Here is a 26,415-nt window from a genome sequence, read left to right as displayed (position 1 = left end):
CCCCTGCCACCTTCCAAAGGTTGGTGAATCAAGTCCTTGCTGGCTTGGAGTCCTTTAGCACAGCTTATCTTGATGATATTGCTGTCTTTAGCTCCACCTGGCAGGATCACCTGGTCCACCTGAAGAAGGTTTTGAAGGCCCTGCAATCTGCAGGCCTCTCTATCAAGGCATCCAAATGCCAGATAGGGCAGGGAACTGTGGTTTACTTGGGCCACCTTGTAGGTGGAGGCCAAGTTCAGCCACTCCAACCCAAGATCCAGACTATTCTGGACTGGGTAGCTCCAAAAACCCAGACTCAAGTCAGGGCATTCCTTGGCTTGACTGGGTATTACAGGAGGTTTGTGAAGGGATATGGATCCATTGTGACAGCCCTCACTGAACTCACCTCCAAGAAAATGCCCAAGAAAGTGAACTGGACTGTGGAATGCCAACAGGCCTTTGACACCCTGAAACAAGCAATGTGCTCAGCACCAGTTCTAAAAGCTCCAGATTATTCTAAGCAGTTCATTGTGCAGACAGATGCCTCTGAACATGGGATAGGGGCAGTTTTGTCCCAAACAAATGATGATGGCCTTGACCAGCCTGTTGCTTTCATTAGCAGGAGGTTACTCCCCAGGGAGCAGCGTTGGAGTGCCATTGAGAGGGAGGCCTTTGCTGTGGTTTGGTCCCTGAAGAAGCTGAGACCATACCTCTTTGGGACTCACTTCCTAGTTCACACTGACCACAGACCTCTCAAATGGCTGATGCAAATGAAAGGTGAAAATCCTAAACTGTTGAGGTGGTCCATCTCCCTACAGGGAATGGACTTTATAGTGGAACACAGACCTGGGACTGCCCATGCCAATGCAGATGGCCTTTCCAGGTTCTTCCACTTAGAAAATGAAGAGACTCTTGGGAAAGGTTAGTCTCATCCTCTTTCGTTTGGGGGGGGGGTTGTGTAAGGAAATGCCTCCTTGGCATGGTTGCCCCCTGACTTTTTGCCTTTGCTGATGCTATGTTTACAATTGAAAGTGTGCTGAGGCCTGCTAACCAGGCCCCAGCACCAGTGTTCTTTCCCTAACCTGTACTTTTGTATCCACAATTGGCAGACCCTGGCATCCAGATAAGTCCCTTGTAACTGGTACTGCTAGTACCAAGGGCCCTGATGCCAAGGAAGGTCTCTAAGGGCTGCAGCATGTCTTATGCCACCCTGGAGACCTCTCACTCAGCACAGACACACTGCTTGCCAGCTTGTGTGTGCTAGTGAGGACAAAACGAGTAAGTCGACATGGCACTCCCCTCAGGGTGCCATGCCAGCCTCTCACTGCCTATGCAGTATAGGTAAGACACCCCTCTAGCAGGCCTTACAGCCCTAAGGCAGGGTGCACTATACCATAGGTGAGGGTACCAGTGCATGAGCATGGTACCTCTACAGTGTCTAAACAAAACCTTAGACATTGTAAGTGCAGGGTAGCCATAAGAGTATATGGTCTGGGAGTTTGTCAAACACGAACTCCACAGCACCATAATGGCTACACTGAAAACTGGGAAGTTTGGTATCAAACTTCTCAGCACAATAAATGCACACTGATGCCAGTGTACATTTTATTGCAAAATACACCCCAGAGGGCACCTTAGAGGTGCCCCCTGAAACTTAACCGACTATCTGTGTAGGCTGACTGGTTCCAGCAGCCTGCCACACTAGAGACATGTTGCTGGCCCCATGGGGAGAGTGCCTTTGTCACTCTGAGGCCAGTAACAAAGCCTGCACTGGGTGGAGATGCTAACACCTCCCCCAGGCAGGAGCTGTAACACCTGGCGGTGAGCCTCAAAGGCTCACCCCTTTGTCACAGCACCGCAGGACACTCCAGCTAGTGGAGTTGCCCGCCCCCTCCGGCCCCGGCCCCCACTTTTGGCGGCAAGGCCGGAGAAAATAATGAGAATAACAAGGAGGAGTCACTGGCCAGTCAGGACAGCCCCTAAGGTGTCCTGAGCTGAGGTGACTCTAACTTTTAGAAATCCTCCATCTTGCAGATGGAGGATTCCCCCAATAGGGTTAGGATTGTGACCCCCTCCCCTTGGGAGGAGGCACAAAGAGGGTGTACCCATCCTCAGGGCTAGTAGCCATTGGCTACTAACCCCCCAGACCTAAACACGCCCTTAAATTTAGTATTTAAGGGCTACCCTGAACCCTAGAAAATTAGATTCCTGCAACAACAAGAAGGACTGCCCAGCTGAAAACCCCTGCAGAGGAAGACCAGAAGACAACAACTGCCTTGGCTCCAGAAACTCACCGGCCTGTCTCCTGCCTTTCAAAGAACTCTGCTCCAGCGACGCCTTCCAAAGGGACCAGCGACCTCTGAATCCTCTGAGGACTGCCCTGCTTCGACGACGACAAGAAACTCCCGAGGACAGCAGACCTGCTCCAAAAAGACTGCAACTTTGTCTCAAGAAGCAGCTTTAAAGAACCCTGCAACTCCCCGCAAGAAGCGTGAGACTTGCAACACTGCACCCGGCGACCCCGACTCGGCTGGTGGAGAACCAACACCTCAGGGAGGACCCCCGGACTACTCTCCGACTGTGAGTACCAAAACCTGTCCCCCCTGAGCCCCCACAGCGCCGCCTGCAGAGGGAATCCCGAGGCTTCCCCTGACCCCGACTCTCTGAAACCTAAGTCCCGACGCCTGGAAAAGACCCTGCACCCGCAGCCCCCAGGACCTGAAGGACCGGACTTTCACTAGAGAAGTGACCCCCAGGAGTCCCTCTCCCTTGCCCAAGTGGAGGTTTCCCCGAGGAAGCCCCCCCTTGCCTGCCTGCAGCGCTAAAGAGATCCGTTGATCTCTCATAGACTAACATTGCAAACCCGACGCTTGTTTCTACACTGCACCCGGCCGCCCCCGCGCTGCTGAGGGTGAAATTTCTGTGTGGGCTTGTGTCCCCCCCGGTGCCCTACAAAACCCCCCTGGTCTGCCCTCCGAAGACGCGGGTACTTACCTGCAAGCAGACCGGAACCGGGGCACCCCCTTCTCTCCATTCTAGCCTATGCGTTTTGGGCACCACTTTGAACTCTGCACCTGACCGGCCCTGAGCTGCTGGTGTGATAACTTTGGGGTTGCTCTGAACCCCCAACGGTGGGCTACCTTGGACCAAGAACTGAACCCTGTAAGTGTCTTACTTACCTGGTAAAACTAACAAAAACTTACCTCCCCCAGGAACTGTGAAAATTGCATTAAGTGTCCACTTTTAAAGTAGCTATTTGTGAATAACTTGAAAAGTATACATGCAATTGAAATGATTCAAAGTTCCTAATGTACCTACCTGCAATACCTTTCAAACAAGATATTACATGTTAAATTTGAACCAGTGGTTCTTAAAATAAACTAAGAAAAGATATTTTTCTATAACAAAACCTATTGGCTGGATTTGTCTCGGAGTGTGTGTACCTCATTTATTGTCTGTGTATGTACAACAAATGCTTAACACTACTCCTTGGATAAGCCTACTGCTCGACCACACTACCACAAAATAGAGCATTAGTATTATCTATTTTTACCACTATTTTACCTCTAAGGGGAACCCTTGGACTCTGTGCATGCTATTCCTTACTTTGAAATAGCACATACAGAGCCAACTTCCTACACCCTTCCTATGACCACTTACTCTGGAAAGTGGGCATTGCCCCAACACTGTTGGTCTAACTCGACGTTACTCAAAGTACGGCCCGCGGGCCGCCAGCGGCCCCACAGACCTACCTTGGCGGCCCGCGAGCCGTGACTAGAGGAACTTTGGCCCATAAAAGCTTTTCAACCGGACCAATTTGTTGGGACCTATAAAAACAACTATTGAGTTGAGCTTGAGGCTGCAAAAGATCAAAATGGTTTGAGTGGGCATCAGATCAATGCGGTCATATTCTCATCATCTATGAAACACATGGGGGAAGATTTACACATTTGTTATGTAGCGCAGTTCGCTAACCAAATCTACAAGGTGCGCTGCATTGTACAATGGGAAACACACCTCTAGGCCTCATCTACTAAGATTGGCCTGTTGCTCTTTCCTCCGCTGCTCTGGTGCTCTGTTTAAGCTGCCTTGAGCAACACACAGCATAACACAATGGTACAGAGGTGAGTGGGCACAGACTAGCATACGATTTGTACTAGAAGCATGCCCTTCCTGTACCATTTCCTATGCCTAGACACATTTCATAAGTACCCGAAACGTGTGATGCGTGCTGTGCATTTCAGCACAAATGCAATGATTCAGTTTTTCTTTGAAAATAAAAACGTTTCACGTTGTTAACAGCTGCTTTAAGGAGGTGTATTTTTTTTAATACAGAGCCCAGTCTCAAACTCTTATTAGATTGGGCGTTGCATCAAAACCTATTGATGGGTGTTTGCTCTGAATTGCCAAAGCAGTTCACACAGCACAGATTTTTTTATACACCGAGAAAGTGCCACCTTTCTAGCATAGCTTGGCGTTTGCCTCTGAAAGTAGGCATCAACGCATCACTTTGCATCAATTTACTTACTTCAATGCAAAGCTTAGTAAGTCTGAGCCATAGCCTTTTCTCCAAGGTGTAGAAATGTCAGTCCCACCCCTCTACTGAAAGAAATAGAACGGCTTTGACTGCAGACCGGTATCATAAATGTTTCTACTTGCTGATTCTTCTCTTCATGCCAGAGGTTTAGCAAGGACGATGCTACAGTAAAACCAATGGATATTAAGTGTCATTAGTCAATATGGCTTAATCTAATTCTAATCTAAAAAAAATTAAGACACTTTGATTATGGTCAAGAACAATTAGCAGTTCCACAACTTTCTTCTAAAGAAACTTTCTTTTATTATTTTATTTTCATTTTAGACGAAGATACAAAATACAACTACAGTTGTTAAAACTTTGCACAAAAGATGGCGCTGTGTGCAGATGGCGCTGTGTGTGTGTTACTGGGGTAGGGGTGAGAGCAGATGGTGCTGTGTGTGTTACTGGGGTAGGGGTGAGAGCAGATGGCGAAGTGTGCAGATGACGCTGTGTGTGTTACTGGGGTAGGGGAGAGTGCTGATGGCGCTGTGTGCAGATGGCGCTGTGTGTGTTACTGGGGTAGGGGTGAGAGCAGATGGCGCTGTGTGTGTGTTACTAGGGTAGGGGTGAGAGCAGATGGCGCTGTGTGCAGATGGCGCTGTGTGTGTTACTGGGGTAGGGGTGAGTGCTGATGGCGCTGTGTGCAGATGGCGCTGTGTGCAGATGGCGCTGTGTGTGTTACTGGGGTAGGGGAGAGTGCTGATGGCGCTGTGTGCAGATGACGCTGTGTGTGTTACTGGGGTAGGGGTGAGTGCTGATGGCGCTGTGTGCAGATGGCGCTGTGTGTGTTACTGGGGTAGGGGAGAGTGCTGATGGCGCTGTGTGCAGATGGTGCAGTGTGTGTTACTGGGGTAGGGGTGAGAGCAGATGGCGCTGTGTGCAGATGGCGCTGTGTGTGTTACTGGGGTAGGGGAGAGTGCTGATGGCGCTGTGTGCAGATGGTGCAGTGTGTGTTACTGGGGTAGGGGTGAGAGCAGATGGCGCTGTGTGCAGATGGCGCTGTGTGTGTTACAATGTTTTGAAAAAGGGGTCGGGTGGTTGTTCCCCCTCTAAACCCCGCCCCCTCTAAGCCCCCCGCTGTCACTTCAGTGCGGCCCTTGGCCGCAAACCATACTGCAATTTTGGCCCCCGAGAAAAAGTTTGTGAGTACCCATGGTCTAACTCCTTCCAATAAGATGCTGGAATTTGAAAAGTAATGTCCACTTTAGCTCGTCCACCTTAGGGGTGGGACTGGCATGAAGTGGTCACACTTACTAATCTGCCTAATTTTTCACACCTGTGCTGGTGCCAAAAGTGGGGTCAGAACAGGGGAGTCAGTCATTCCACCATCTGGAGAGACCTGGGTGCATTACAAAGGCTGCTAGGCCTTTGATGTTTCCCGCCTTTGAATGGCCATCCTGTCTGGATAAGGTGATAACACCCCGGCCCAGTGCAGGCTCTGGCCCTCGAGAGCACTGCCTCTCACCCTAGCGGGGGAAATCTCAGGGTTGGGGGGGGGGGGGCATTGTTTGATGCCTAAAACATGGCTATGGTGGCTGAACTGGTCAGGACCAGTCAGTCAGCCCACCTAGTAGCTGGTAGGTTTTCAGGGGGCACCTCTAAAGTGCCCTCTGGGTGCAGTTATTGATAGATCCTTCACAGGCAGCAGTTAGGCTTTATTATTCTGAGATGTTTAATACCACACATCCCTCTATTCAGAGAATCCATCATGTAGCTGGGAAACTAGTAGTGGCCAGTGTCCAGCTTATACGTTTAAGATGGCTTCCCTGGACACTTACTATCTCTGAGAATCGACAAAGACATAACAGGGGCATATCTTCTCATGCAGATATGCCCTCACATGTAATATAATTCGTGTTGCAGCTCTTAGGGACTCTCCTAAGTACCACAGGCCCTGGGTCCCAGAGGTACCACTTGCTAGGGACTTAGAGTGGGTGCTCAAGGTTTTGCCAATTGGGGAAAAACGACTGCAATTTTGAGGGAAAGGGATCTGGCACTGGATTCCTGCTTAGTAGGAACCCAGTGCACCTTCAGTCAACATTACACCGGAAACCTGGCAAAAAACAGGGGGGGGGTATGGGGGGGGGGGCGTGGAGGGGGGGGCGTGGAGGGGGGGGTCACCATGTCAAAAGATGCACTTTCATGCTGCATGTGAATACTTATGCAAGAGCAGAATGCAACCACATGCCGTCCAAACCTTGCTGTAGCAGCCTTGAATAAAATCACAATGTAAACTGGCTCAAAGCCTAGGAGCAACATGGCGGCCTAGGAGCAACATGGCGTCGGCGTCAGCGTAACTGCGTTCTTGCAGTTCCGCCCACCAGGGGAGCCGAAGGATCGGCGGTCGAGGCGTCCGTGGTGAAGCAGCCTGACACGCTGCGAGTCTCCCGCGGGAGCGGTTTGCTTCCTCTCCCGCGGTTGTACTTGCAGCGGGGAGTGTAATCGCGGTGGCCGCGGCGAATGAAAACGGGCGGATAGAGGCCGAATCTCGGCCCGTCTTTATTATTCACTCTCCCCCGCGGTCCAGCGGGGGGGGGGAAGGAGGGCGGCGGCGGCCGAAGTGATTATGGCAGCGAAAGGCAACTGAAACCGGGCCGAGGGTGGTGTGCCGGTCGTTTTGCCTTCTTTTTTCTTTGTTTGGTTTTCTTTACCCCGCATGGAAGAAAGTGTGGAGCCACATTGAGCCACTGGCGTTTGGGGTAAGATTGCACGGATAAGGCTGCACAAAGCTTGACAGTCTCTTTGCAAGAAGGCATATGGGGCATATGGGGCGGAGAGGCTTCCCTTCCTCCCCCCCACCCCCCTTTTTTCTCTTTGGAAGATTATGCTTGAAGCTGCAAAGGACTTAGGAGTAAAGGACTACCAGGATTAAAAACTCTGCTTTTATCTGGAGGAGCAGAAGGGCGAATTTAGGAGGAGACCAAGAAGATCAAGAAGAAAAGCAGACAGGACAAGGACAAAGGACAAGAGCTCGGCTGGAGGGGAAAGGAGGGAAGAAAAGAAGAAAAAGGGGGGAAAAAAAACAATAAACAGGAGAAAACAAACGGGTGGAGAGCCAGGTGTACTCTACTACTCAACTACTGCGGTAAGAGGGGGAGAGGTAAAATATTGGACAGAGGGGAGCGGTTTTGAGGGGGGGGAAAAAAAGAGAGAAGGGGGAGAGTGAATATTTGAGAACTCTGATGCTGGTATTAAGTGTGCAAGATGATTTCGGTCGACATTTATATACCCCCTTATGGCTTTGGAAAAACTTGACAAAACAAATAATAGTAGATACAGCTTTAGTGTCGTCTGGGGTAAAAGGACTATTTAGGCTGTTGGCACATGCATTAAAAACTAAGATGCCTCCCAAACCCTTCCGGAATTTAGGAGAAAAGATGGAAGGGGTGAAAGTGACTCGGGCTGGTCGTGGCAAAGGAGAGCAAACGGGATCAAACAAACGCCTGACGACAGCGGTGGCTAAACCGGCTGTGGAAAATGTGTTGAGAGGTGTCAAGACAAGTGAGAGTAGTATTACCACTCCCCCCACCGAAATAAAGGTCAAGGGCAAAAGTCAATCTACTATCACAATGTTTCTTGAAGGAGAGGGGCACAGGATATGCGGCCGGTACATTTTACCCTCCCCTCTGAGAGTAAGGTGGTTGGGACAGAACCCCGTCCGAGCAGTAGTAGTAGTAGTATAAGTGGATGTATTACGAACAACGATCCCTCTGTGAAACTTAAGCAAGGCATACCAGAGTCAGAAGACAGTCAGAGGGAGGTAAGGGAAAAAAATTCTGGCTCCTATACAGAGATTAAGCAGCCTCAGGCACAACATCTCGACTGGTCTGAGCAATTGGAATATCGAGATGGGGAAGGAGGTGCGTCTATATTAAAATCTACAACAGAAGAAGAGAATTTGCATAAGAGTTTCGCAAATACTAAAACTTTGGGCAAAACAGCAGGAAAAGTCTCTCAATTGGCGGAATGGGGAAAGGATAATAGTGATAAATTTTATTCTTTGACAGAAGAGTCTGATCTCAGTAGTGGTGATCACAGTCTTGGCGGGTCTGAGGACAGTGAAACGTCGGAGACGGAAGATAAAACCTCAAGCAACGAACCTACAGTGCGACAGCTGCGTCGACAGCGTAAATTGGTCAAAGCACGGCCTTGCGCTCAGGGGTCCTCAGGAAACCCGTCATCCACGGGCGGTAAAAATTTAAAATGGGACTATGCAGGTATTGGACTCACAGATTCCTCATCTATAACTTTAACTAACCAGGGCTCAGCTAATGGCAATAAGGAATCAGATATTGGCCCTCTTACTTATAGCCCACCCGCGCTGGGGGCTGAGGCAGGAATGTTGCAGTCAATTTACAACTCAATCAAAGAGTTGCAAACAGAAACAAGGATCGAAAGTCGACGTGCAAGGGTTGCCACGAAGAGATTACAGGGAACAGTTCGTAAAGTGGCCAAATCATGTACAGAAATTGGGACTAAGCTATCCTTAATGGAAGAAAGGATCATAACGGTCCAGGAGGATGTTGTTAATCTTAAAGAACAGAATACTATGAGGGATGAACAATTGACAGATGTAATGTGGAAATTGGAAGATTTTGAAAACAGGCAAAGAAGGAATAATCTCCGAATTCTGGGCATACCGGAAGGGCTAGAAGGAACTAATATACGGACATATATGATCAATTTTTTGCGTGGTGCTTTTCCGGAGCTGGGGAATTGGAGCTGGGAGAATGAACTGCAGCGTGTACATAGGTTCCCACTAAACCGGCGGGAGGGGGGCCAACGTGCAGATTCCAAATATCCCAGAGCAATTTTAGTGTATTTTGGGAATTATTTATTGCGACAGGAGATCTTGGATAAAACCCGCCCAAATACCCCTCGCACTGTGGATGGGGTGACTTTTTTCACTCGACCTGATTTTTGTCATGCTACTGTTGAACGGAGATGGCGGCTCCGACAACTTATTAAACCAGTTCTAGAAAAAGGCGGGGAAGCGTATTTGCTGGCCCCGGCTCGCCTCAAAATAATATTGAATGGGAAAACAGAGATATTCACGTCAGAAATTAAAGCAAAAGAATATGTGAGGGGGGCCAGATAACGAATTAGAGTTTCTTGGTCAGCAAAAGTGCTCCGGTAACTGGTGGGTGGGTTCGCACTTTCACGACGCCAACATTCAGACCATGAGTGGTCTGATTGCTCTACAGGATGGGGGGCCAGTCTCAGGGAGGAAGTTAATACGGGAGGGGGGTGGGAGGGACTGGTCCAGGGAGGGGAAGGGAGGGAGGAAGGATGGCGGTTGGGGAGGGGGAAAGGAGGGAGGGGTCGGGGAGGAAGAGAAGAAGGATAGGCAAGGGAGGGAAAGGATGGAAAACGAGGGAGTAAAAAGGAAAGGGATGGAAGTAGGAGTGCAACAAGGGAAGCAACTGATAGCAGGGGCAGGAGAGACAAAAGGAGGGGAGCAAATTGAGTGGAAAATTCAAGATAAAGCACAGTCAGATATGAAAATCTGGGAGGACAAAAAGAGAGAAAGAAAGCCTAAAATAGAAAATGGCTAGACTTCGAATCGCTTCAGTTAATATTTGTGGGTTAAATGACTCTCGTAAAAGAAGTAGAGTAGTGGAGGAATTTAAAACTTTTAAAGCAGACATTTACTGTTTACAGGAGACACATGTGGAATATAGGAATGTCGGAATTCTGGGTACACTTGGTATGAAAGTAATTGCCCGAACAGAACAAGAGGTTAGAACTAAAGGGGTTGCGATATTAGATCGGACTAATAAATTAAATTTTGGTAGGCAAAAGGCAGATAGGGGAGGAAGATGGGTAATTGTAGAGTGTAGTTATGGACATGGTAGCTTTACACTCTGTTCAGTATACAGCACGGTCACGGATGACCCAATAGTTTTAGATACCCTGGCTATAGAATTAATAGGATGGGCTCCCCCGTATGTTCTTTGTGGCGATTGTAATTTGAATGGATCCTGGGAGGGACTACAGGATGTTTTAGTGCCTACAAAGAAATACCAAGGGCGGAAACCGCAAGTATATAATGCAATGGTCGCTATTCAGAAAGAACTAGGATTAGTGGACGCATGGGTGAGATTATGTAAGCCAGATCCTGGATATACCTATTACTCCGCCCCGCATATGAAAGTAGCACGACTCGACTATTTTCTGGTTTCCCCAGTACTATTAAACCAGGGTCAGATGGAGTTATATCCGCGGGTGGTTTCAGATCATAATCCCCTAGTACTAGAATTGGAGTTAGACGGGTTGGAACAAAAGGAGAGGAGATGGACATTTGAAAGAGGGCTTCTTAGGGACCCGGAATATTGTACGCATATGAGTAAGTGGATAGCCGAATTTCTGGGGTTTAACCAAGGGACAGCTCCGGTAGAGATAGTCTGGGACACTTTAAAAGCTGGAATACGTGGTGAAACATTGAGTTTTAGTATAAAAAAGCAAAAAAGTACCCAAAACAGAGTAAAAGATCTTCAAATGAAACTGAGGGTATTGGAAAGACAGTTGGTTGTGGCGATAGAAACAGGGAGTGATGTTAAAAAGGTTCAGGAGGAAGTGGTAATAGCTAAAGCCGCAATTAACGAAACTATGACTCAAAGAATAGCAGAGAAATATCTTGCGCAGCGTTCATTAGGATACGAGTATGGAGAAAAATCCGGGCGTTTATTAGCAATACGGGCAAGCCAGAAAATAGCATCCGGGACTATTAGAGAGATTAAAGATTGGCAAGGACAAATGGTTGTAGAAGTGGATCAAATTAGGAGGGTTTTCCACAGATATTATACGGAATTGTATGATGACGCATCTATATACTCGGATGAAGAAATATTGAGATTTTTAACCCCCATTAAAGTTAATAAATTATCGGAGAGTGATACTTCATATCTAGGGGAACAAATAGATATCTCGGAAATTGACAAAGCACTGGGGGATTTAGCCACGGGTAAAGCTACAGGCCCCGATTCAATTCCTTTAGAGTTTTATAAAACATTTAAAGCCATATTGCTTCCGGTAATGATAGAACTGTTTATTCAGGTACAGAATGGAGGGGCAATTCCACCATCATGGGATACGGCTAATATAGTAATGTTTTTGAAGAAAGGGAAACTCGCATCAAACCCGGTGTCATACAGGCCAATTACACTAATCAATAGCGACACTAAAATATATTCAAAGATATTAGCCGCTCGACTATCTCTTGTGATCAGGAAGATAGTTTTTCCTAGTCAGCATGGGTTTGTGCCAGGAAGAGATACTACCGATCATATCCGAAAAGTTATTGCACTTTTGGACGCTACAGAAGTGGCCCAGGAGCCGATGGCAGTTGCATTATTAGATGCGGAAAAGGCGTTTGACCGGGTGAGCTGGAAGTATTTATGGCATGTAATGGAGTATTATGGGTTAGGGAAGAAATTTATTGCAGCAATAAGGGCTCTATATAGATCACCGGTAGTCAAAATACAACTAATGGGGGGACAATCGGAGAGTGTCCAGGTTAAGAGAGGTACTAGACAGGGATGTCCATGCTCTCCGCTCCTGTTTGCTGTTTATATAGATCCCTTGCTTAGACAGATTGAAGATAACAGCAAGATTCCACCAATTCATAGGCAGGGATGGGATATAAAAGTTCTAGCATATGCAGATGATATTGCTATACTAACTCCCACCCCTGATCCGGCATTGAGAGAGGTTGAAAAGGTGTCAATGAAGTTCGGAAGATTTTCTGGATATCGTCTAAACAGAGATAAAACACAGATATTGATTAATCAATACACCAGCACTCAGGATACACGAAGGGTCGACCATGCAGTATATTTGGGAATAGATATCACGCCACAAGTAGGAGAAATTGTTAAGTTAAATCTGGATCCCATACTTGCTAAAGCAAGACAAGATATGTGCAGATGGAATAATTTACATTTAACCATCATGGGGAGGTGTAATATGGTAAAAATGATTTTCCTCTCTAAGCTGTTGTATTTGTTCCGGGCTGTACCATTGAGCTTTACTAACTCGAGATTTAAAGAGATAGATAGAGTGGTTATGAGATTTATCTGGGCATATGGTAAATGCAGAAGAGCAAGTAAATTCATGTCACTTTCCCGAGAAAGGGGGGGGTGGTCTTTGCCGAATATAAAATTATACCAAATGGCGGCAGCCTTTCAGTATATGCGCCCTTTATGGGGTTCTAAAAAAGGAGGGATTCCAGAAGAGGATAGTCCTAATATATATGAGCTGCAGATGGGTGCAACAGCTAATGGATGTTTGGTAACTTTTCATGAGCCCGGGTACTATAAGAAAACTCGATATAAGGTATTGGAGGCGGCCTATAAGTGCTGGCGGTCATGGTATAAAAAGAAAGGTTTTGGTAGATATAATTGTTATACCATGATCAAAAAGAACCCATTGCTCCCCGACATATTCAAGGATAAATGTATGGCAAGCTGGGTTTCGGCAGGTATAGAGAGGTTGGGGAATCTCTTTGATAACTCGGGGGTTAAGGCATTTGTCGATCTACAGAAGTGTTATGGTTTAGAGCGTAGGGATTTTTTTAAATACCTTCAGATACGAGATTTCCTTTTAAGAAAAACAGGAGGGGTGCAGGGATTTAGGAGCGTTCAACTGCTGGATGATATTGTGACTAATCCTAATATATCAATCAGGTCAATCTATCGATTATTAATGTTAGAACAGCCCGATGATTTAGAGAAGAATTGTGAAAAGTGGAGTAGGAAACTGGAAGACGGGAGTAAAATCTTTCTAAGGTCATTAGAATTGGGACACACTATTCTACTCTCTTCCTCCCTCCAAGCACAACATTATAAAACTGTGTTTGATTTGTATCATACCCCATCTCATCTTGTTAAATGGGGCAGTTTATTGGGAACCAGCTGTCCAAGATGTAGAATGTATGGAATAGATATTGTACACATGATGGCTACATGCGGGGAATTGAAGGATCTGAAGGAGGGCATTCAATCTGTATTGAAAGAAGTTCTGGGATTTGATCTAATCCTAACCCCCGAGGTAATGGTTTTAGGGGTGTTGGGTGATACGGACAATCTTTATGAAGCATTTATATTTGTGGCTATGGCAGTATTTCGATTATGTATAGCATCCGCCTGGCTCAATGTCCGTCCCCCGACTTGGCAACAATGGTTGGCCAGATTATTGTCAGTGTATTATTTGGAAACAGCATTGTATGAACGGAAAGGGAAATATGCGAGGAGGAAAGGGAAGGTAATATGGGGGGCATTTCAGGATTGGATTTTTGCTCATAATGTTTAAATGTTTAAACCAAAATGGTATGTCACCATTTAAGAGATGGACATTTGTCTTCCAAAGGTTTATCCCCCGCTGGGTGTTATTTGCTTTATTTTCTTATTTGTATTTGTTGTATGATACCTTTCCAATAAAAAAAAAAAAATTAAAAAATAAAAAAAAAAAGTAAACTGGCTCAAAGTATGGGGGCAGGTGGTTTGGAAGGGAAAACCAGGGAATAGATCCTGTTGAAAAGAGTGTGGTTGAATTGGTGAGTATGTTACAATTAAAGATCTCACCTACGTGATGGATGGACGTCAGAAACAACCTGTGGAATGAAAACTCTGTCCCTTTTACCCTGTATGGTGATGGAATGAGGTATGAGCCTGAGCCAGACCGGTTAGATGCCGGTTGTTAGAAATGGTGTGTTCGATGGCATCTGTCGCTGTAGATACGCATGTTATGCAATAGCTCGCCATCTGGTGTTGGGCCGGAGTGTTACAAGTTGTTTTTCTTCGAAGAAGTCTTTCGAGTCACGGGACCGAGTGACTCCTCCTTTTGTCTCCATTGCGCATGGGCGTCGACTCCATCTTCGATTGTTTTTTTTCCGCCATCGGGTTCGGACGTGTTCCTGTCGCTCCGAGTTTCAGAACGGAAAATTAGCTAATTTCGGAAGATTTTCGTCGGTATTGTTGCGTTCGGGATCGGCGTACTTAGATTCCACACCGCATCGAAGATCGAAGAGCTCCGGTGCCCTTTGGGGTAGTTTTTCGATCCCCCGTCGGGGCCTGGTCGGCCCGACCGCGTGCTGAAGAACGCCGATGGAACGGACCCCGTTCCGTTTCTGCCCCAAATGCCACAATAAATACCCCTATACAGACCAACACTTGGTCTGTAACCTGTGCCTGTCACCTGAGCACAGTGAAGACACCTGTGAGGCCTGTCGTGCGTTCCGGTCCCGAAAGACACTCCGAGACCGTCGAGCCAGAAGACTTCAGATGGCGTCCGCGCCGACAGCCCACCGAGAGTTCGAGGAGCAGGAAGAGGAAGGTACCTTCTCGATCCAAGAATCGGACTCCGAAGGATTCGACGATACACAAACCGTGAGTAAGACGTCGAAAACCACACAGAGAAAGATTTACAAGGCCCAGGGGACGCCACTGCCATCCGGCCATGGCTCCACCCATAAATTTGGTGACCGACCGTCGGCACCGAAAAAGCCGAGGTCGTCCGACTCCGGTCGAGACACCGGCACGCAGCCTTCTCGGGACCGAGAAAGTGCTGGAGATAAGCCTCGACACCGAGATGCCGGTGTAGACACGGCTCGACGCCGAGACAGCGGCACCGAAGAAGATCGACGCCGAGAGGTTTCGGCCCCGAAAAAGAAAAAAGTCACCTCGGAGCCGAAAAAACACGCAGACAGGGTTTCGATGCCGAAACAAACTGCAAGCGACCCAGCTTCAGGCTCTTATACAGAAGAGCACTCGCTAACCTCCCAAATGCGAAAGCATAGGTTTGAGGAAGAGCTACAAGCAACTGATGTGGACTATACGCAAAAGCGTATCTTCATACAGCAGGGGACAGGAAAAATAAGCACCCTTCCCCCCATTAGGAGAAAGAGAAGGTTGGAGTTCCAGACTGAACAGACACCACAACCAAAAGTGGTGAAAAGAGTTACCCCACCACCCTCTCCTCCGCCCGTGATTAACGTCTCACCAGCACGAACTCCATCACACTCCCCAGCTGACACCACCATAAGCCAGGGTGACCAAGATCAAGACGCATGGGACCTATACGACGCCCCAGTGTCAGATAACAGTCCGGAGGCATACCCTACGAAGCCATCTCCACCAGAAGACAGCACCGCGTATTCTCAAGTGGTGGCTAGAGCAGCACAATTTCACAACGTAAGCCTCCACTCAGAACAGGTCGAGGATGATTTTTTATTCAACACACTCTCCTCCACCCACAGCTCATACCAAAGCCTGCCTATGCTCCCTGGTATGCTCCGGCACGCGAAAGAAATCTTTAAGGAGCCGGTCAAAAGTAGGGCAATCACACCAAGGGTGGAAAAAAAGTATAAGGCGCCTCCTACAGACCCGGTTTTCATCACTACACAGCTGCCACCAGACTCTGTCGTTGTAGGAGCAGCTAGGAAAAGGGCCAACTCTCACACATCTGGAGATGCACCACCCCCAGATAAAGAAAGCCGCAAATTCGATGCAGCTGGTAAGAGTCGCAGCACAAGCTGCAAACCAGTGGCGCATCGCGAACTCTCAGGCACTACTTGCGCGCTATGACAGAGCCCATTGGGACGAGATGCAACATCTCATTGAACATCTGCCCAAGGACTTACAAAATAGGGCAAAACAAGTGGTTGAGGAGGGACAGACCATTTCCAACAACCAGATCCGCTCCTCCATGGACGCTGCAGATACAGCTGCACGGACAATTAATACATCTGTAACTATCAGAAGGCATGCATGGCTCCGAACGTCTGGATTTAAACCAGAGATTCAACAAGCAGTTCTCAATATGCCTTTTAATGAAAAAGAACTGTTCGGTCCAGAAGTGGACACAGCGATTGAGAAACTCAAAAAAGATACGGACACTGCCAAAGCCATGGGCGCACTCTACTCCCCGCAGAGCAGAGGGAATTACAGCACATTCCGTAAAACGCCCTTTCGAGGGGGGTTTCGGGGTCAGAGCACACAAGCCAGCACCTCACAAGCAACACCGTCCAGTTACCAGGGACAGTATAGAGGAGGTTTTCGGGGACAATATAGAGGAGGGCAATTCCCTAGAAATAGAGGAAGATTTCAGAGCCCCAAAACCCCTACTACTAAACAGTGACTCACATGTCACTCACCCCCTCCACACAACACCAGTGGGGGGAAGAATAAGTCATTATTACAAAGCATGGGAGGAAATCACTACAGACACTTGGTTTCTAGCAATTATCCAACATGGTTAATATATAGAATTTCTACAATTCCCTCCAAACATACCACCAAAAGCACAAAATTTGACAACACACCATTCAAATCTCCTGGAGATAGAAGTACAGGCACTATTGCAAAAGAATGCAATCGAATTAGTGCCAAACACACAAATAAACACAGGAGTTTACTCACTGTACCTTCTGATACCAAAGAAGGACAAGACGCTGAGACCAATCCTAGACCTCAGAGTAGTGAACACTTTCATCAAATCAGACCACTTTCACATGGTCACACTACAAGAAGTATTGCCATTGCTAAAACTACACGACTACATGGCAACTTTAGACCTCAAGGATGCTTATTTCCATATACCAATACACCCATCGCACAGGAAATACCTAAGGTTTGTATTCAAAGGAATACATTACCAATTCAAGGTACTGCCTTTCGGATTAACAACCGCACCAAGAGTCTTTACCAAATGCCTAGCGGTAGTCGCTGCACACATAAGAAGGCAGCAAATACATGTGTTCCCATATCTAGACGACTGGCTAATCAAAGCCCATTCGTTAATACAGTGCTCAAATCACACAAATCATATCATACAAACCCTCTTCAAACTAGGGTTCACCGTCAATTTCACAAAATCCAAAATTCTGCCGCGCAAGGTACAACAATACCTGGGAGCCATAATAGACACATCAAAAGGAGTAGCCACTCCAAGTCCACAAAGAATTCGAAATTTCAACACAATCATACAACGCATGTATCCAACACAAAGGATACACGCAAAGATGGTACTACAACTCCTAGGCATGATGTCTTCATGCATAGCCATTGTCCCAAACGCAAGACTGCACATGAGGCCCTTACAACAGTGCCTAGCATCACAATGGTCACAAGCACAGGGTCACCTTCTAGATCTGGTGTTAATAGACCGCCAAACTTACCTCTCGCTTCTATGGTGGAACAACATAAATTTAAACAAAGGGCGGCCTTTCCAAGACCCAGTGCCACAATACGTAATAACAACAGATGCTTCCATGACAGGGTGGGGAGCACACCTCGATCAACACAGCATACAAGGACAATGGAACGTACATCAAACAAAACTGCATATAAATCACCTAGAACTTCTAGCAGTTTTTCAAGCACTAAAAGCTTTCCAACCAATAATAGTTCACAAATACATTCTCGTCAAAACAGACAACATGACAACAATGTATTATCTAAACAAGCAGGGGGGACGCACTCCACGCAGTTAAGCCTGCTAGCACAAAAGATTTGGCGTTGGGCAATTCACAACCAAATTCGCCTAATAGCACAATTTATACCAGGGATCCAAAATCAACTCGCAGACAATCTCTCTCGAGATCACCAACAGGTCCACGAATGGGAAATTCACCCCCAAATTCTGAACACTTATTTCAAACTCTGGGGAACACCTCAGATAGACTTGTTTGCCACAAGGGAGAACGCAAAATGCCAAAACTTCGCATCCAGATACCCACACGAACAATCCCAAGGCAATGCCCTATGGATGAACTGGTCAGGGATATTTGCTTACGCTTTTCCTCCTCTCCCTCTCCTTCCTTACCTGGTAAACAAACTCAGTCAAAGCAAACTCAAACTCATATTGATAGCACCAACTTGGGCAAGGCAACCCTGGTACACAACGCTGCTAGACCTATCAGTAGTACCCTGCATCAAATTGCCCAACAGGCCAGATCTGTTGACACAGCACAACCAAAAGATCAGACACCCAGATCCAGCATCGCTGAATCTAGCAATCTGGCTCCTGAAATCCTAGAATTCGGGCACTTACAACTTACCCAAGAATGTATGGAAGTCATAAAACAAGCCAGAAGGCCATCCACCAGGCACTGCTATGCAAGTAAATGGAAGAGGTTTGTTTGCTACTGCCATATTAATCAAATACAACCATTACACACAACTCCAGAACATGTAGTGGGTTACTTGCTTCACTTACAAAAATCTAACCTGGCTTTCTCTTCCATTAAAATACACCTTGCAGCAATATCTGCATACCTGCAGACTACCTATTCAACTTCCCTATATAAGATACCGGTCATTAAAGCATTCATGGAGGGCCTTAGGAGAATTATACCACCAAGAACACCACCTGTTCCTTCATGGAACCTAAATGTTGTCCTAACTAGACTTATGGGTCCACCTTTTGAACCCATGCACTCCTGCGACATACAGTTCCTAACCTGGAAGGTGGCATTTCTCATCGCCATTACTTCCCTAAGAAGAGTAAGCGAGATTCAGGCGTTTACAATACAGGAACCTTTTATACAACTACACAAGAATAAGGTCGTCCTAAGGACCAATCCTAAATTTTTGCCAAAGGTTATTTCACCGTTCCATCTCAATCAAACAGTGGAACTTCCAGTGTTCTTTCCACAGCCAGATACCGTAGCTGAAAGGGCACTACATACATTAGATGTCAAAAGAGCATTGATGTATTACATTGACAGAACAAAAAACATCAGAAAGACTAAACAACTCTTTATTGCATTTCAAAAACCTCATGCAGGAAACCCAATATCAAAACAAGGTATAGCCAGATGGATAGTTAAATGCATCCAAATCTGCTACCTTAAAGCTAAACAGCAGCTGCCCATTACACCAAGGGCACACTCAACCAGAAAGAAAGGTGCTACCATGGCCTTTCTAGGAAACATCCCAATGCAAGAAATATGTAAGGCAGCCACATGGTCTACGCCTCACACATTCACCAAGCACTACTGTGTAGACGTGTTATCCGCACAACAAGCCACAGTAGGTCAAGCCGTATTAAGAACATTATTTCAGACTACTTCCACTCCTACAGGCTGATCCACCGCTTTTGGGGAGGTAACTGCTTACTAGTCTATGCATAACATGCGTATCTACAGCGACAGATGCCATCGAACTGAAAATGTCACTTACCCAGTGTACATCTGTTCGTGGCATCAGTCGCAGTAGATTCGCATGTGCCCACCCGCCTCCCCGGGAGCCTGTAGCAGTTTGGAAGTTACCTTCAATTATTTATATATGTATCATCTCAACCTTAAATAGGTGTATACTTAGTCACTCCATTGCATGGGCACTATTACTACAATTCAACTCCTACCTCACCCTCTGCGGGGAAAAACAATCGAAGATGGAGTCGACGCCCATGCGCAATGGAGACAAAAGGAGGAGTCACTCGGTCCCGTGACTCGAAAGACTTCTTCGAAGAAAAACAACTTGTAACACTCCGGCCCAACACCAGATGGCGAGCTATTGCATAACATGCGAATCTACTGCGACTGATGCCACGAACAGATGTACACTGGGTAAGTGACATTTTCATTCTGGTTGACTAGAGTATACACCTTAGCCAGGCTGAACCCACCACTGTAGTCCGGGTGAAGGAGTTACACACCCAACATGTATGGGGCACTAGGGGTGTGGAATCACCTTGTGCCCCTCTGTGTCGATCACAGGTCACCTACACGACATTTGCGGCGCACAAGACCCACTCGCACAGGCCCTTGTGGTGACAAGCCACCCAACGGAACGAGGAATAGCTGTGAGAGCTTGGCCGTCCCCACAGCTCACACTTCAGCAGTGTGGGCCTGCTTGTCCCCCGTGGGCACCTTTGAGAGCGCACATTAGCCGCGCCCAGGAATTTAAAACCCCCCCCCAAATAGCCAGCAGGACCTTCAGCCAAGAGCACTTTCCATGCACTGGAAGGCGAGAAACTAAAATGGAGCGCTCTTCACTCTCTGAAGAGAGGACAACAATAGAGTGCTTGTCATGCTCCTGACACCAAAAATCCAATGCTCTTCACGCGTGAGGCCCCTAGAGCGCTTTCCATGCACTCCACCAGAGCCAGAGGCAATTTGCTTGTACCTAGCTGAAGGATGCAGCACAAAGGTGGCACAAATGCAAGGGAGACATGGGGCACTCCACCTAGCCCCTGGGGATCACTGGAGGACCCCAGGCAGAGGACAGGTGTCAGGTCACTGAGTTCCTTGTAGACTAAGTGACTGTCCCTCTGGGGTTTCAAAGCCCCAGGTCAGCACATCCCAAGTTAATCCCGTGGTGGTTCCTTTCAGCAGCTCAGTTGCCCTCCGTCAGCATCTCACCTTGTGGGGGGACAGCTCCCTGTACTTGTACTCATTTTGTGCAGCCTCCACAAAGAGGGAGAGGGCGCTCCAACCAGCACTAACCGGTTCCAGGAATGTCCCCTCCCTCCTCTAGCACTGGCTGCAGACATGAGTAGGGCGTTAACAAGCCCTTTGTGTGATGCCAGGGCACAGCTTTTACAGATGCAAATGTGCCCCGCCTCTACCTCTCCCAGCCCAGGAAGACCATTCAGTATACAGATGCACTCTTGTGACCCCTCCACACTCCCTGTGTAGCGGATGTCTGAAAAGTATGCACAAAGCCCAGCTGTCGCTCTGCCCGGACGTGGATTGGAGTCATGCAGCAAAACACCAGAGTCCTAAGCACAGAGAAATGCCCACTTTCTAAAAGTGGACTTTCTATAGTGGTAATAAAAAATCCACCTACATCAGTAAGAGGCATTTCTCAGTACCATTACAACCATACCAAACATGCCTATGCCACCCCTCCTATATCAGACAATACCACTTAGACTATTTGTCGCTACTAGCATATGTAGTACATAGACATATGTCCTACCTTTTACATATACATCACCCTGTCCATAGGGCTAGGTAGAGCCTACCTAAGGTGTTACTTATATGTAGTAAAAAGGAAGTAACAAGTCTGGCAAGAAAATTTAGATGTCAGGTTCCTGTGGCAGGCCTGAGACAGGTTTGAAAGGCTAATTCTGCAGGTGGTGCAAGCTGCGCTGCAGGCCCACTATTAGCATATAATTTACAGATCCTGGGTATAAGGGATACCACTGTACAAAGGACTTACAGGTCAATTTAAATAAGCCAATCAGGTGTAGGCCAAGGGAGAGCACATGCACTTTAGCACTGATCAGCAATGATAAAGTGCTCAGAGTCCTAAAGCCAACAAAAAGGGTCAGAAAACATAGGAGGTGGAAGGCAAAAGGTTTGGGGATGACCCTGTAAAAAGGGCCGGGTCCAACACCGGTCTGTATAAAAAAGAAAATAAATAAGTACATTTTAACAAATCAACCGTGTTACAGTCATAATCAGAAACACATTTACTTCAATTAGCGTGTGACTTATGCTCTTCCCTCGAATACCAAACTCAATTAAACAAAATATCAGATCACCTGATTAGATATTATCCATACTTTCTGAGTTAAATCTTTTCTTGAGGATTCTTTATAAGATCTGCTGTAGTCTCAGTTGTGGCAATGAGTCTGAGTGCTTCCCTTTATTCAGGAAAAGTGAAATCTTTCTCTTGTATTTTTAATCAGTCTAAAAATATTTTGTTCTTGTGATTTGCTTTGCAGGATTATATTTTGAATCCTTCCTGCTTTTAAAATAAGTCTGTCTTCCTAAGCATTAAAAAGAAAATCTCAGGGATCACAGCCAGTGTAGTGTCACACACTTGTTTATGTACTTTTTCTCTCTCTAAAAATCTCATTAACTAGTGATCTTCTGAGTTCTTTTTGTCTTTTAAGAAAACATTTTTACTCAATAGAGGCTTTAAATCTTGCCTCTGCACTCGAAGAGTGCTGCTGCGTTGTTGGATGGAGACTCATTTGAAGCAGGGTGTGGCCCCCTTTTATTATAGAGCCACAACAGATCCAAAATGACTGCCAGTGTTCCAAAAGACCGGACAATGCTTACCCAGGCCTCTGCAGTGGGCCCGAAATTATTGTAAACTGCATAGTGGTCTAGTGCAGTGACGGTGGGTGACAGTCCCATTTCTCATTCCAACTGTCTCACGAGCCATGGCAATACCTGTAGCATAACGCGGGGACAACGGGTCCCAACAGTTACCATGATGTAGAACCAGGACTACAAATGCACTGTAACATTTTGAAATTTTTGTATCTAACCTAAAAATAAAATAAAAAAAAACGTTGATTTCACTTTGGTCTTTTAACAAAGACATACTGAAGTGAAAAGATACAAAACATAAGTAGATGCTTTACTTTAATTTGTGATTTATAAAAAATAGAAAAAAGATAGTCTGCCTCAGTTTCTAAGAATTCATTTTGGATCTTTTTACTAATTTTACAGCGTGCAGCCCTAGGACCAAATGTTACCAAAATTACTTTAGAGTCTTTTCTTGCATGGAAGAAAAGAAAAAGACAAGACAAGATGATCAAAGCAGAAGAAGAAATGGAGAGAAGGAAAGCTGATTTTACTGCTGGAAAAGCTCTTTGTGTAAGTTACCCCCATGTTACCCATTTCCCCTGCACCTTTACTTGATCAGAAAAGCTACCCTTTTACCTAACCTTATTGTTTTGAACTGCATTTGCAAATCATTAGCACTACATGGAAATTGTTTACATTTTTATTTTGATGTGCTAATAGATTAGTGGCCGTGAAGTATTCGAATTTCGACCTGAATTGGTTGATGCTGATGATGAAGAAGCGGACGATACACAGTATACGCAAGACCGGGAAGAAGATGAAGATGTAAGTTGGCTTTTTCCAATGGCTACAACACCCCTTCATTTTTGTGACCATCATATATTTGTTACTGTCGACAGTGGTTCTCTCCCATTTGCATCTTTTCAGTCACTGAAGATAGAAAATGATTTCATCTGCAGGTTGTAGTACATCATATGTACTAATTCATATGGCCTGCTGGATGTAATTGGTTTTCTAACGGAAACACAGCTCGATCTAGTAAAACAGACACTGTGTGACATGCCAAAAGGGTGAATATTGCCCACTGTAGCTATTAATTTGTACTTCTTGGATTTATTTCATATCACTGTTGCAATGGAAAGGGAGCATCTTTGTATTTATAGAATCAAGAAAGATGTCTGGCAGTGTATGGTAGTGCATTCACAATACATTGTCAAGTTTTAAAAACCTAATGTTTGTAAGTGTTGTAATTCTAGTCCTCCATATTCAGAATTTTAATTGGAGACATGCACAGTCCTCCCGTATCTTTGGTAGTTAACTATGCAGTGTTCTAAATATGATTGGAAATCACAATCCTGCAATCTTGCAAGAAAATTAACTGAGAGATCAAGTGTCAGTGGTTGGACAGCTGTGGTACCTTTTGCCTTAAAAGTGCTATAACAATTTTCAGTTTATGGAAGGTGCTGTCTTTCTGGCACCATTCTTGTGTATGTATATGTATGTATGTATATATCTATACATCTCTATCTATAGTTTCTCCATTAAGACAGCTATGAAGAGGAATTGTAAACCGAGTCTGGGTCAAGTTACATTGCATTGTACATTGCATATGTTCTTTCGAGCAGAAGTCCTGTCTTTATTTAACTTCAGTGTGCATGGGTATTCAAGAGTCTAGTTTTGAAGTGTGAATCTTTTCTGGATTCACATGCTGTGCATTATTCTATCACCTAGAGGTTGGGTGCAGAATTTTCTTTATGTAGTCTCCTTTTTTTTTTCTGCTGCGTATTGTGGAGGGCCATTTGGTGGAATGTCCTTTCCCAATGGGCATCATATGTAAGTCCTGGAAGCCCCTTTTCTGAGTCGCTTTCTTGAGATTCTTTTTCCAGTGTTTGGCTTGGGAGCAAGATTAGGGAGCTCCAAGAGAATAGAAGTAGTCTGTCCATTGATCAAGGGAAAATAAATACATAATATTAGAACACTGAAGAATACTGAATAAACAGATGAGATCACTGCTGTGACAGTTTTTCTTTTGTTGCTAAAAACACACCACTAAGATTCAACCATGATGTCTGAGAATGTGCAACCAGGCACCTGTGAGCATCGGTAGAGATGGATAATATGTCCTTCAGATTTTGCTCAAGAAGTTATCAAAAGTTTACTTAAAAGTATACTTAAAAAGTCTGCAAAGTGTGCCTGTCAAAAGACCATAGTGCTGAGGGTTGAGAAGCATGGGCAGACTTCTGCCAAAACACTGAAATTAAGGAAAAAATAAAGGTGGGCACCTTATGCATTTGCCACGAAGACAGACTTCACTCGAGGGTATCATCCTCTCCAACAATGATATGAAGTCCTCAGAGGCGATCCAATTAGTGGAAAATGAGATCTTGGACACTGAAAAAGGGGTCTTTGACCTCAAGGGACTAATGTATTGAGGAAGGCGCAGAAGAATGGTGATACCAAGAAACGCCAGTAAGTAACATCGCATCATATGTGCTAGGGCTGAGCCAACAAACTAGCACATGCCTCAGTCAGCCCTAGATGCAGAAGACACTATGCACCAATGGCAGTCGCCCTCAATTCCCTGTCAGATTTTTTTTTTGTGGCAGAGTAAGGGAAAGAGAACAGTCCCAAGGGGCTTGGGGTTTTCAGCAAAGTGACTTGCTCAACTCCTCATTCATCCCAACAGACCGTGTCAGTGGGGACAGAAAAGAGGTTTTCCTAAGAGAATGGGAGGCAATCAGATAACCTCAGACAACTGGATACCCAATATTATACAGCATGGATATTTTATCAGAGTACACCCAGGACCACCAGTAGTGCCTCCAAGAGCTAAGGAGTGCAGCAGGGAGGGATTATTTGGCTGCAGCAAGAAGTACAAGAACTTCTATTTAAAAAAAAGGTCTCCAAAGGAGAGTTCAAGGGGGGTATACTCTGAATATTTTACTAATACCATAAATAGATAAGTTCTTACAACTGATATTAGATCTCAGATTGCTAAGCAAGTACATAGATGTCTATGGTTCAGAATGGCCATGCTGCAGGGGTTCATACCACTGAAGAGGGAAGACTGCATGGGCATCATAGGCCTCAAGGATGGCAACCTGTACATACTGATTAACTGCCAAGAAGAGCAGTTCCTTAGATTTGTTGTGAACAAGATATCATATCAGTTCTAAGTATTGACCTTTGAGAGATTCTGCAAGTAGGACATTCACAAAGTGTCTGGCAGTAGTAGCCCCAAAGTTAAGAAAAAGACTCTAGATGCACCCATATCTGGATGAATGCCTGCTCACAAGAATGCCAGGAGAACATTCACATGGTGAAACAAGCACCCCCCCATAAACTAGGTTTCTGCATAAATATGGGGAAATCATTCTCAGTCCTGGAACAGCACTAAACTCACAGGAAACACAGGTTTTCCCAGTGAACAAGAGAGCCTTGACATTGAGAGTGCAAACTTGCTATTACCAGAGGGTGCACAGTCATACAAAGACTAAAGCTGGAAAATCAGCATCACTGAGAAGCACAAGCAAATGGTGAAGCACAGCGGCAACTGTGGCCCACACCCAAATTGTACATTTGCATTACAAGATATGACATTTGCTCCCTGACCTAAAGATGAATTGGAATCTAGTGCTTAAAACATATCATTGTGACTTGGGCTCTGGTCAGGATGAAATCCTTGGGGAGATGTGGCCAGCTCTCCCCTACACCTCTTTGGGGCTATAATATTGCTAAACGTGTCCTATAAAAACATCACCATGTAACATAGTGGCATATTCTAAGTGACTGAAACAGCACTGCCTCTTGAAGATAGCCATATTGACCACCTTTTACTTCAAGGCTCTGCTTTTACAGTTGAGAGGAAGAT

At 45.9% G+C, this 26,415-nt stretch overlaps 1 protein-coding gene across 1 annotated transcript in view; it reads left to right on the top strand.

Moving 5' to 3' along the window:
• The window catches only part of ZC3H15 (zinc finger CCCH-type containing 15), a 158,524-nt gene that overhangs the window by 88,251 nt on the left and 43,858 nt on the right, over window positions 1-26,415 (top strand). The window contains exons 7-8 of the mRNA XM_069225774.1: window positions 22,968-23,114; window positions 23,265-23,369. Of these exons, the coding sequence (XP_069081875.1) occupies window positions 22,968-23,114; window positions 23,265-23,369 (252 nt within the window). The remainder of the gene's footprint in view (window positions 1-22,967; window positions 23,115-23,264; window positions 23,370-26,415) is intronic.

This window comes from Pleurodeles waltl, chromosome 3_1 (genome assembly GCF_031143425.1).
Source record: "Pleurodeles waltl isolate 20211129_DDA chromosome 3_1, aPleWal1.hap1.20221129, whole genome shotgun sequence".
NCBI lineage: Eukaryota > Metazoa > Chordata > Amphibia > Caudata > Salamandridae > Pleurodeles > Pleurodeles waltl.
The sequence above is the reverse complement of the archived record's forward strand: the minus strand, read 5'-3'. Positions and strand labels throughout refer to the sequence as shown.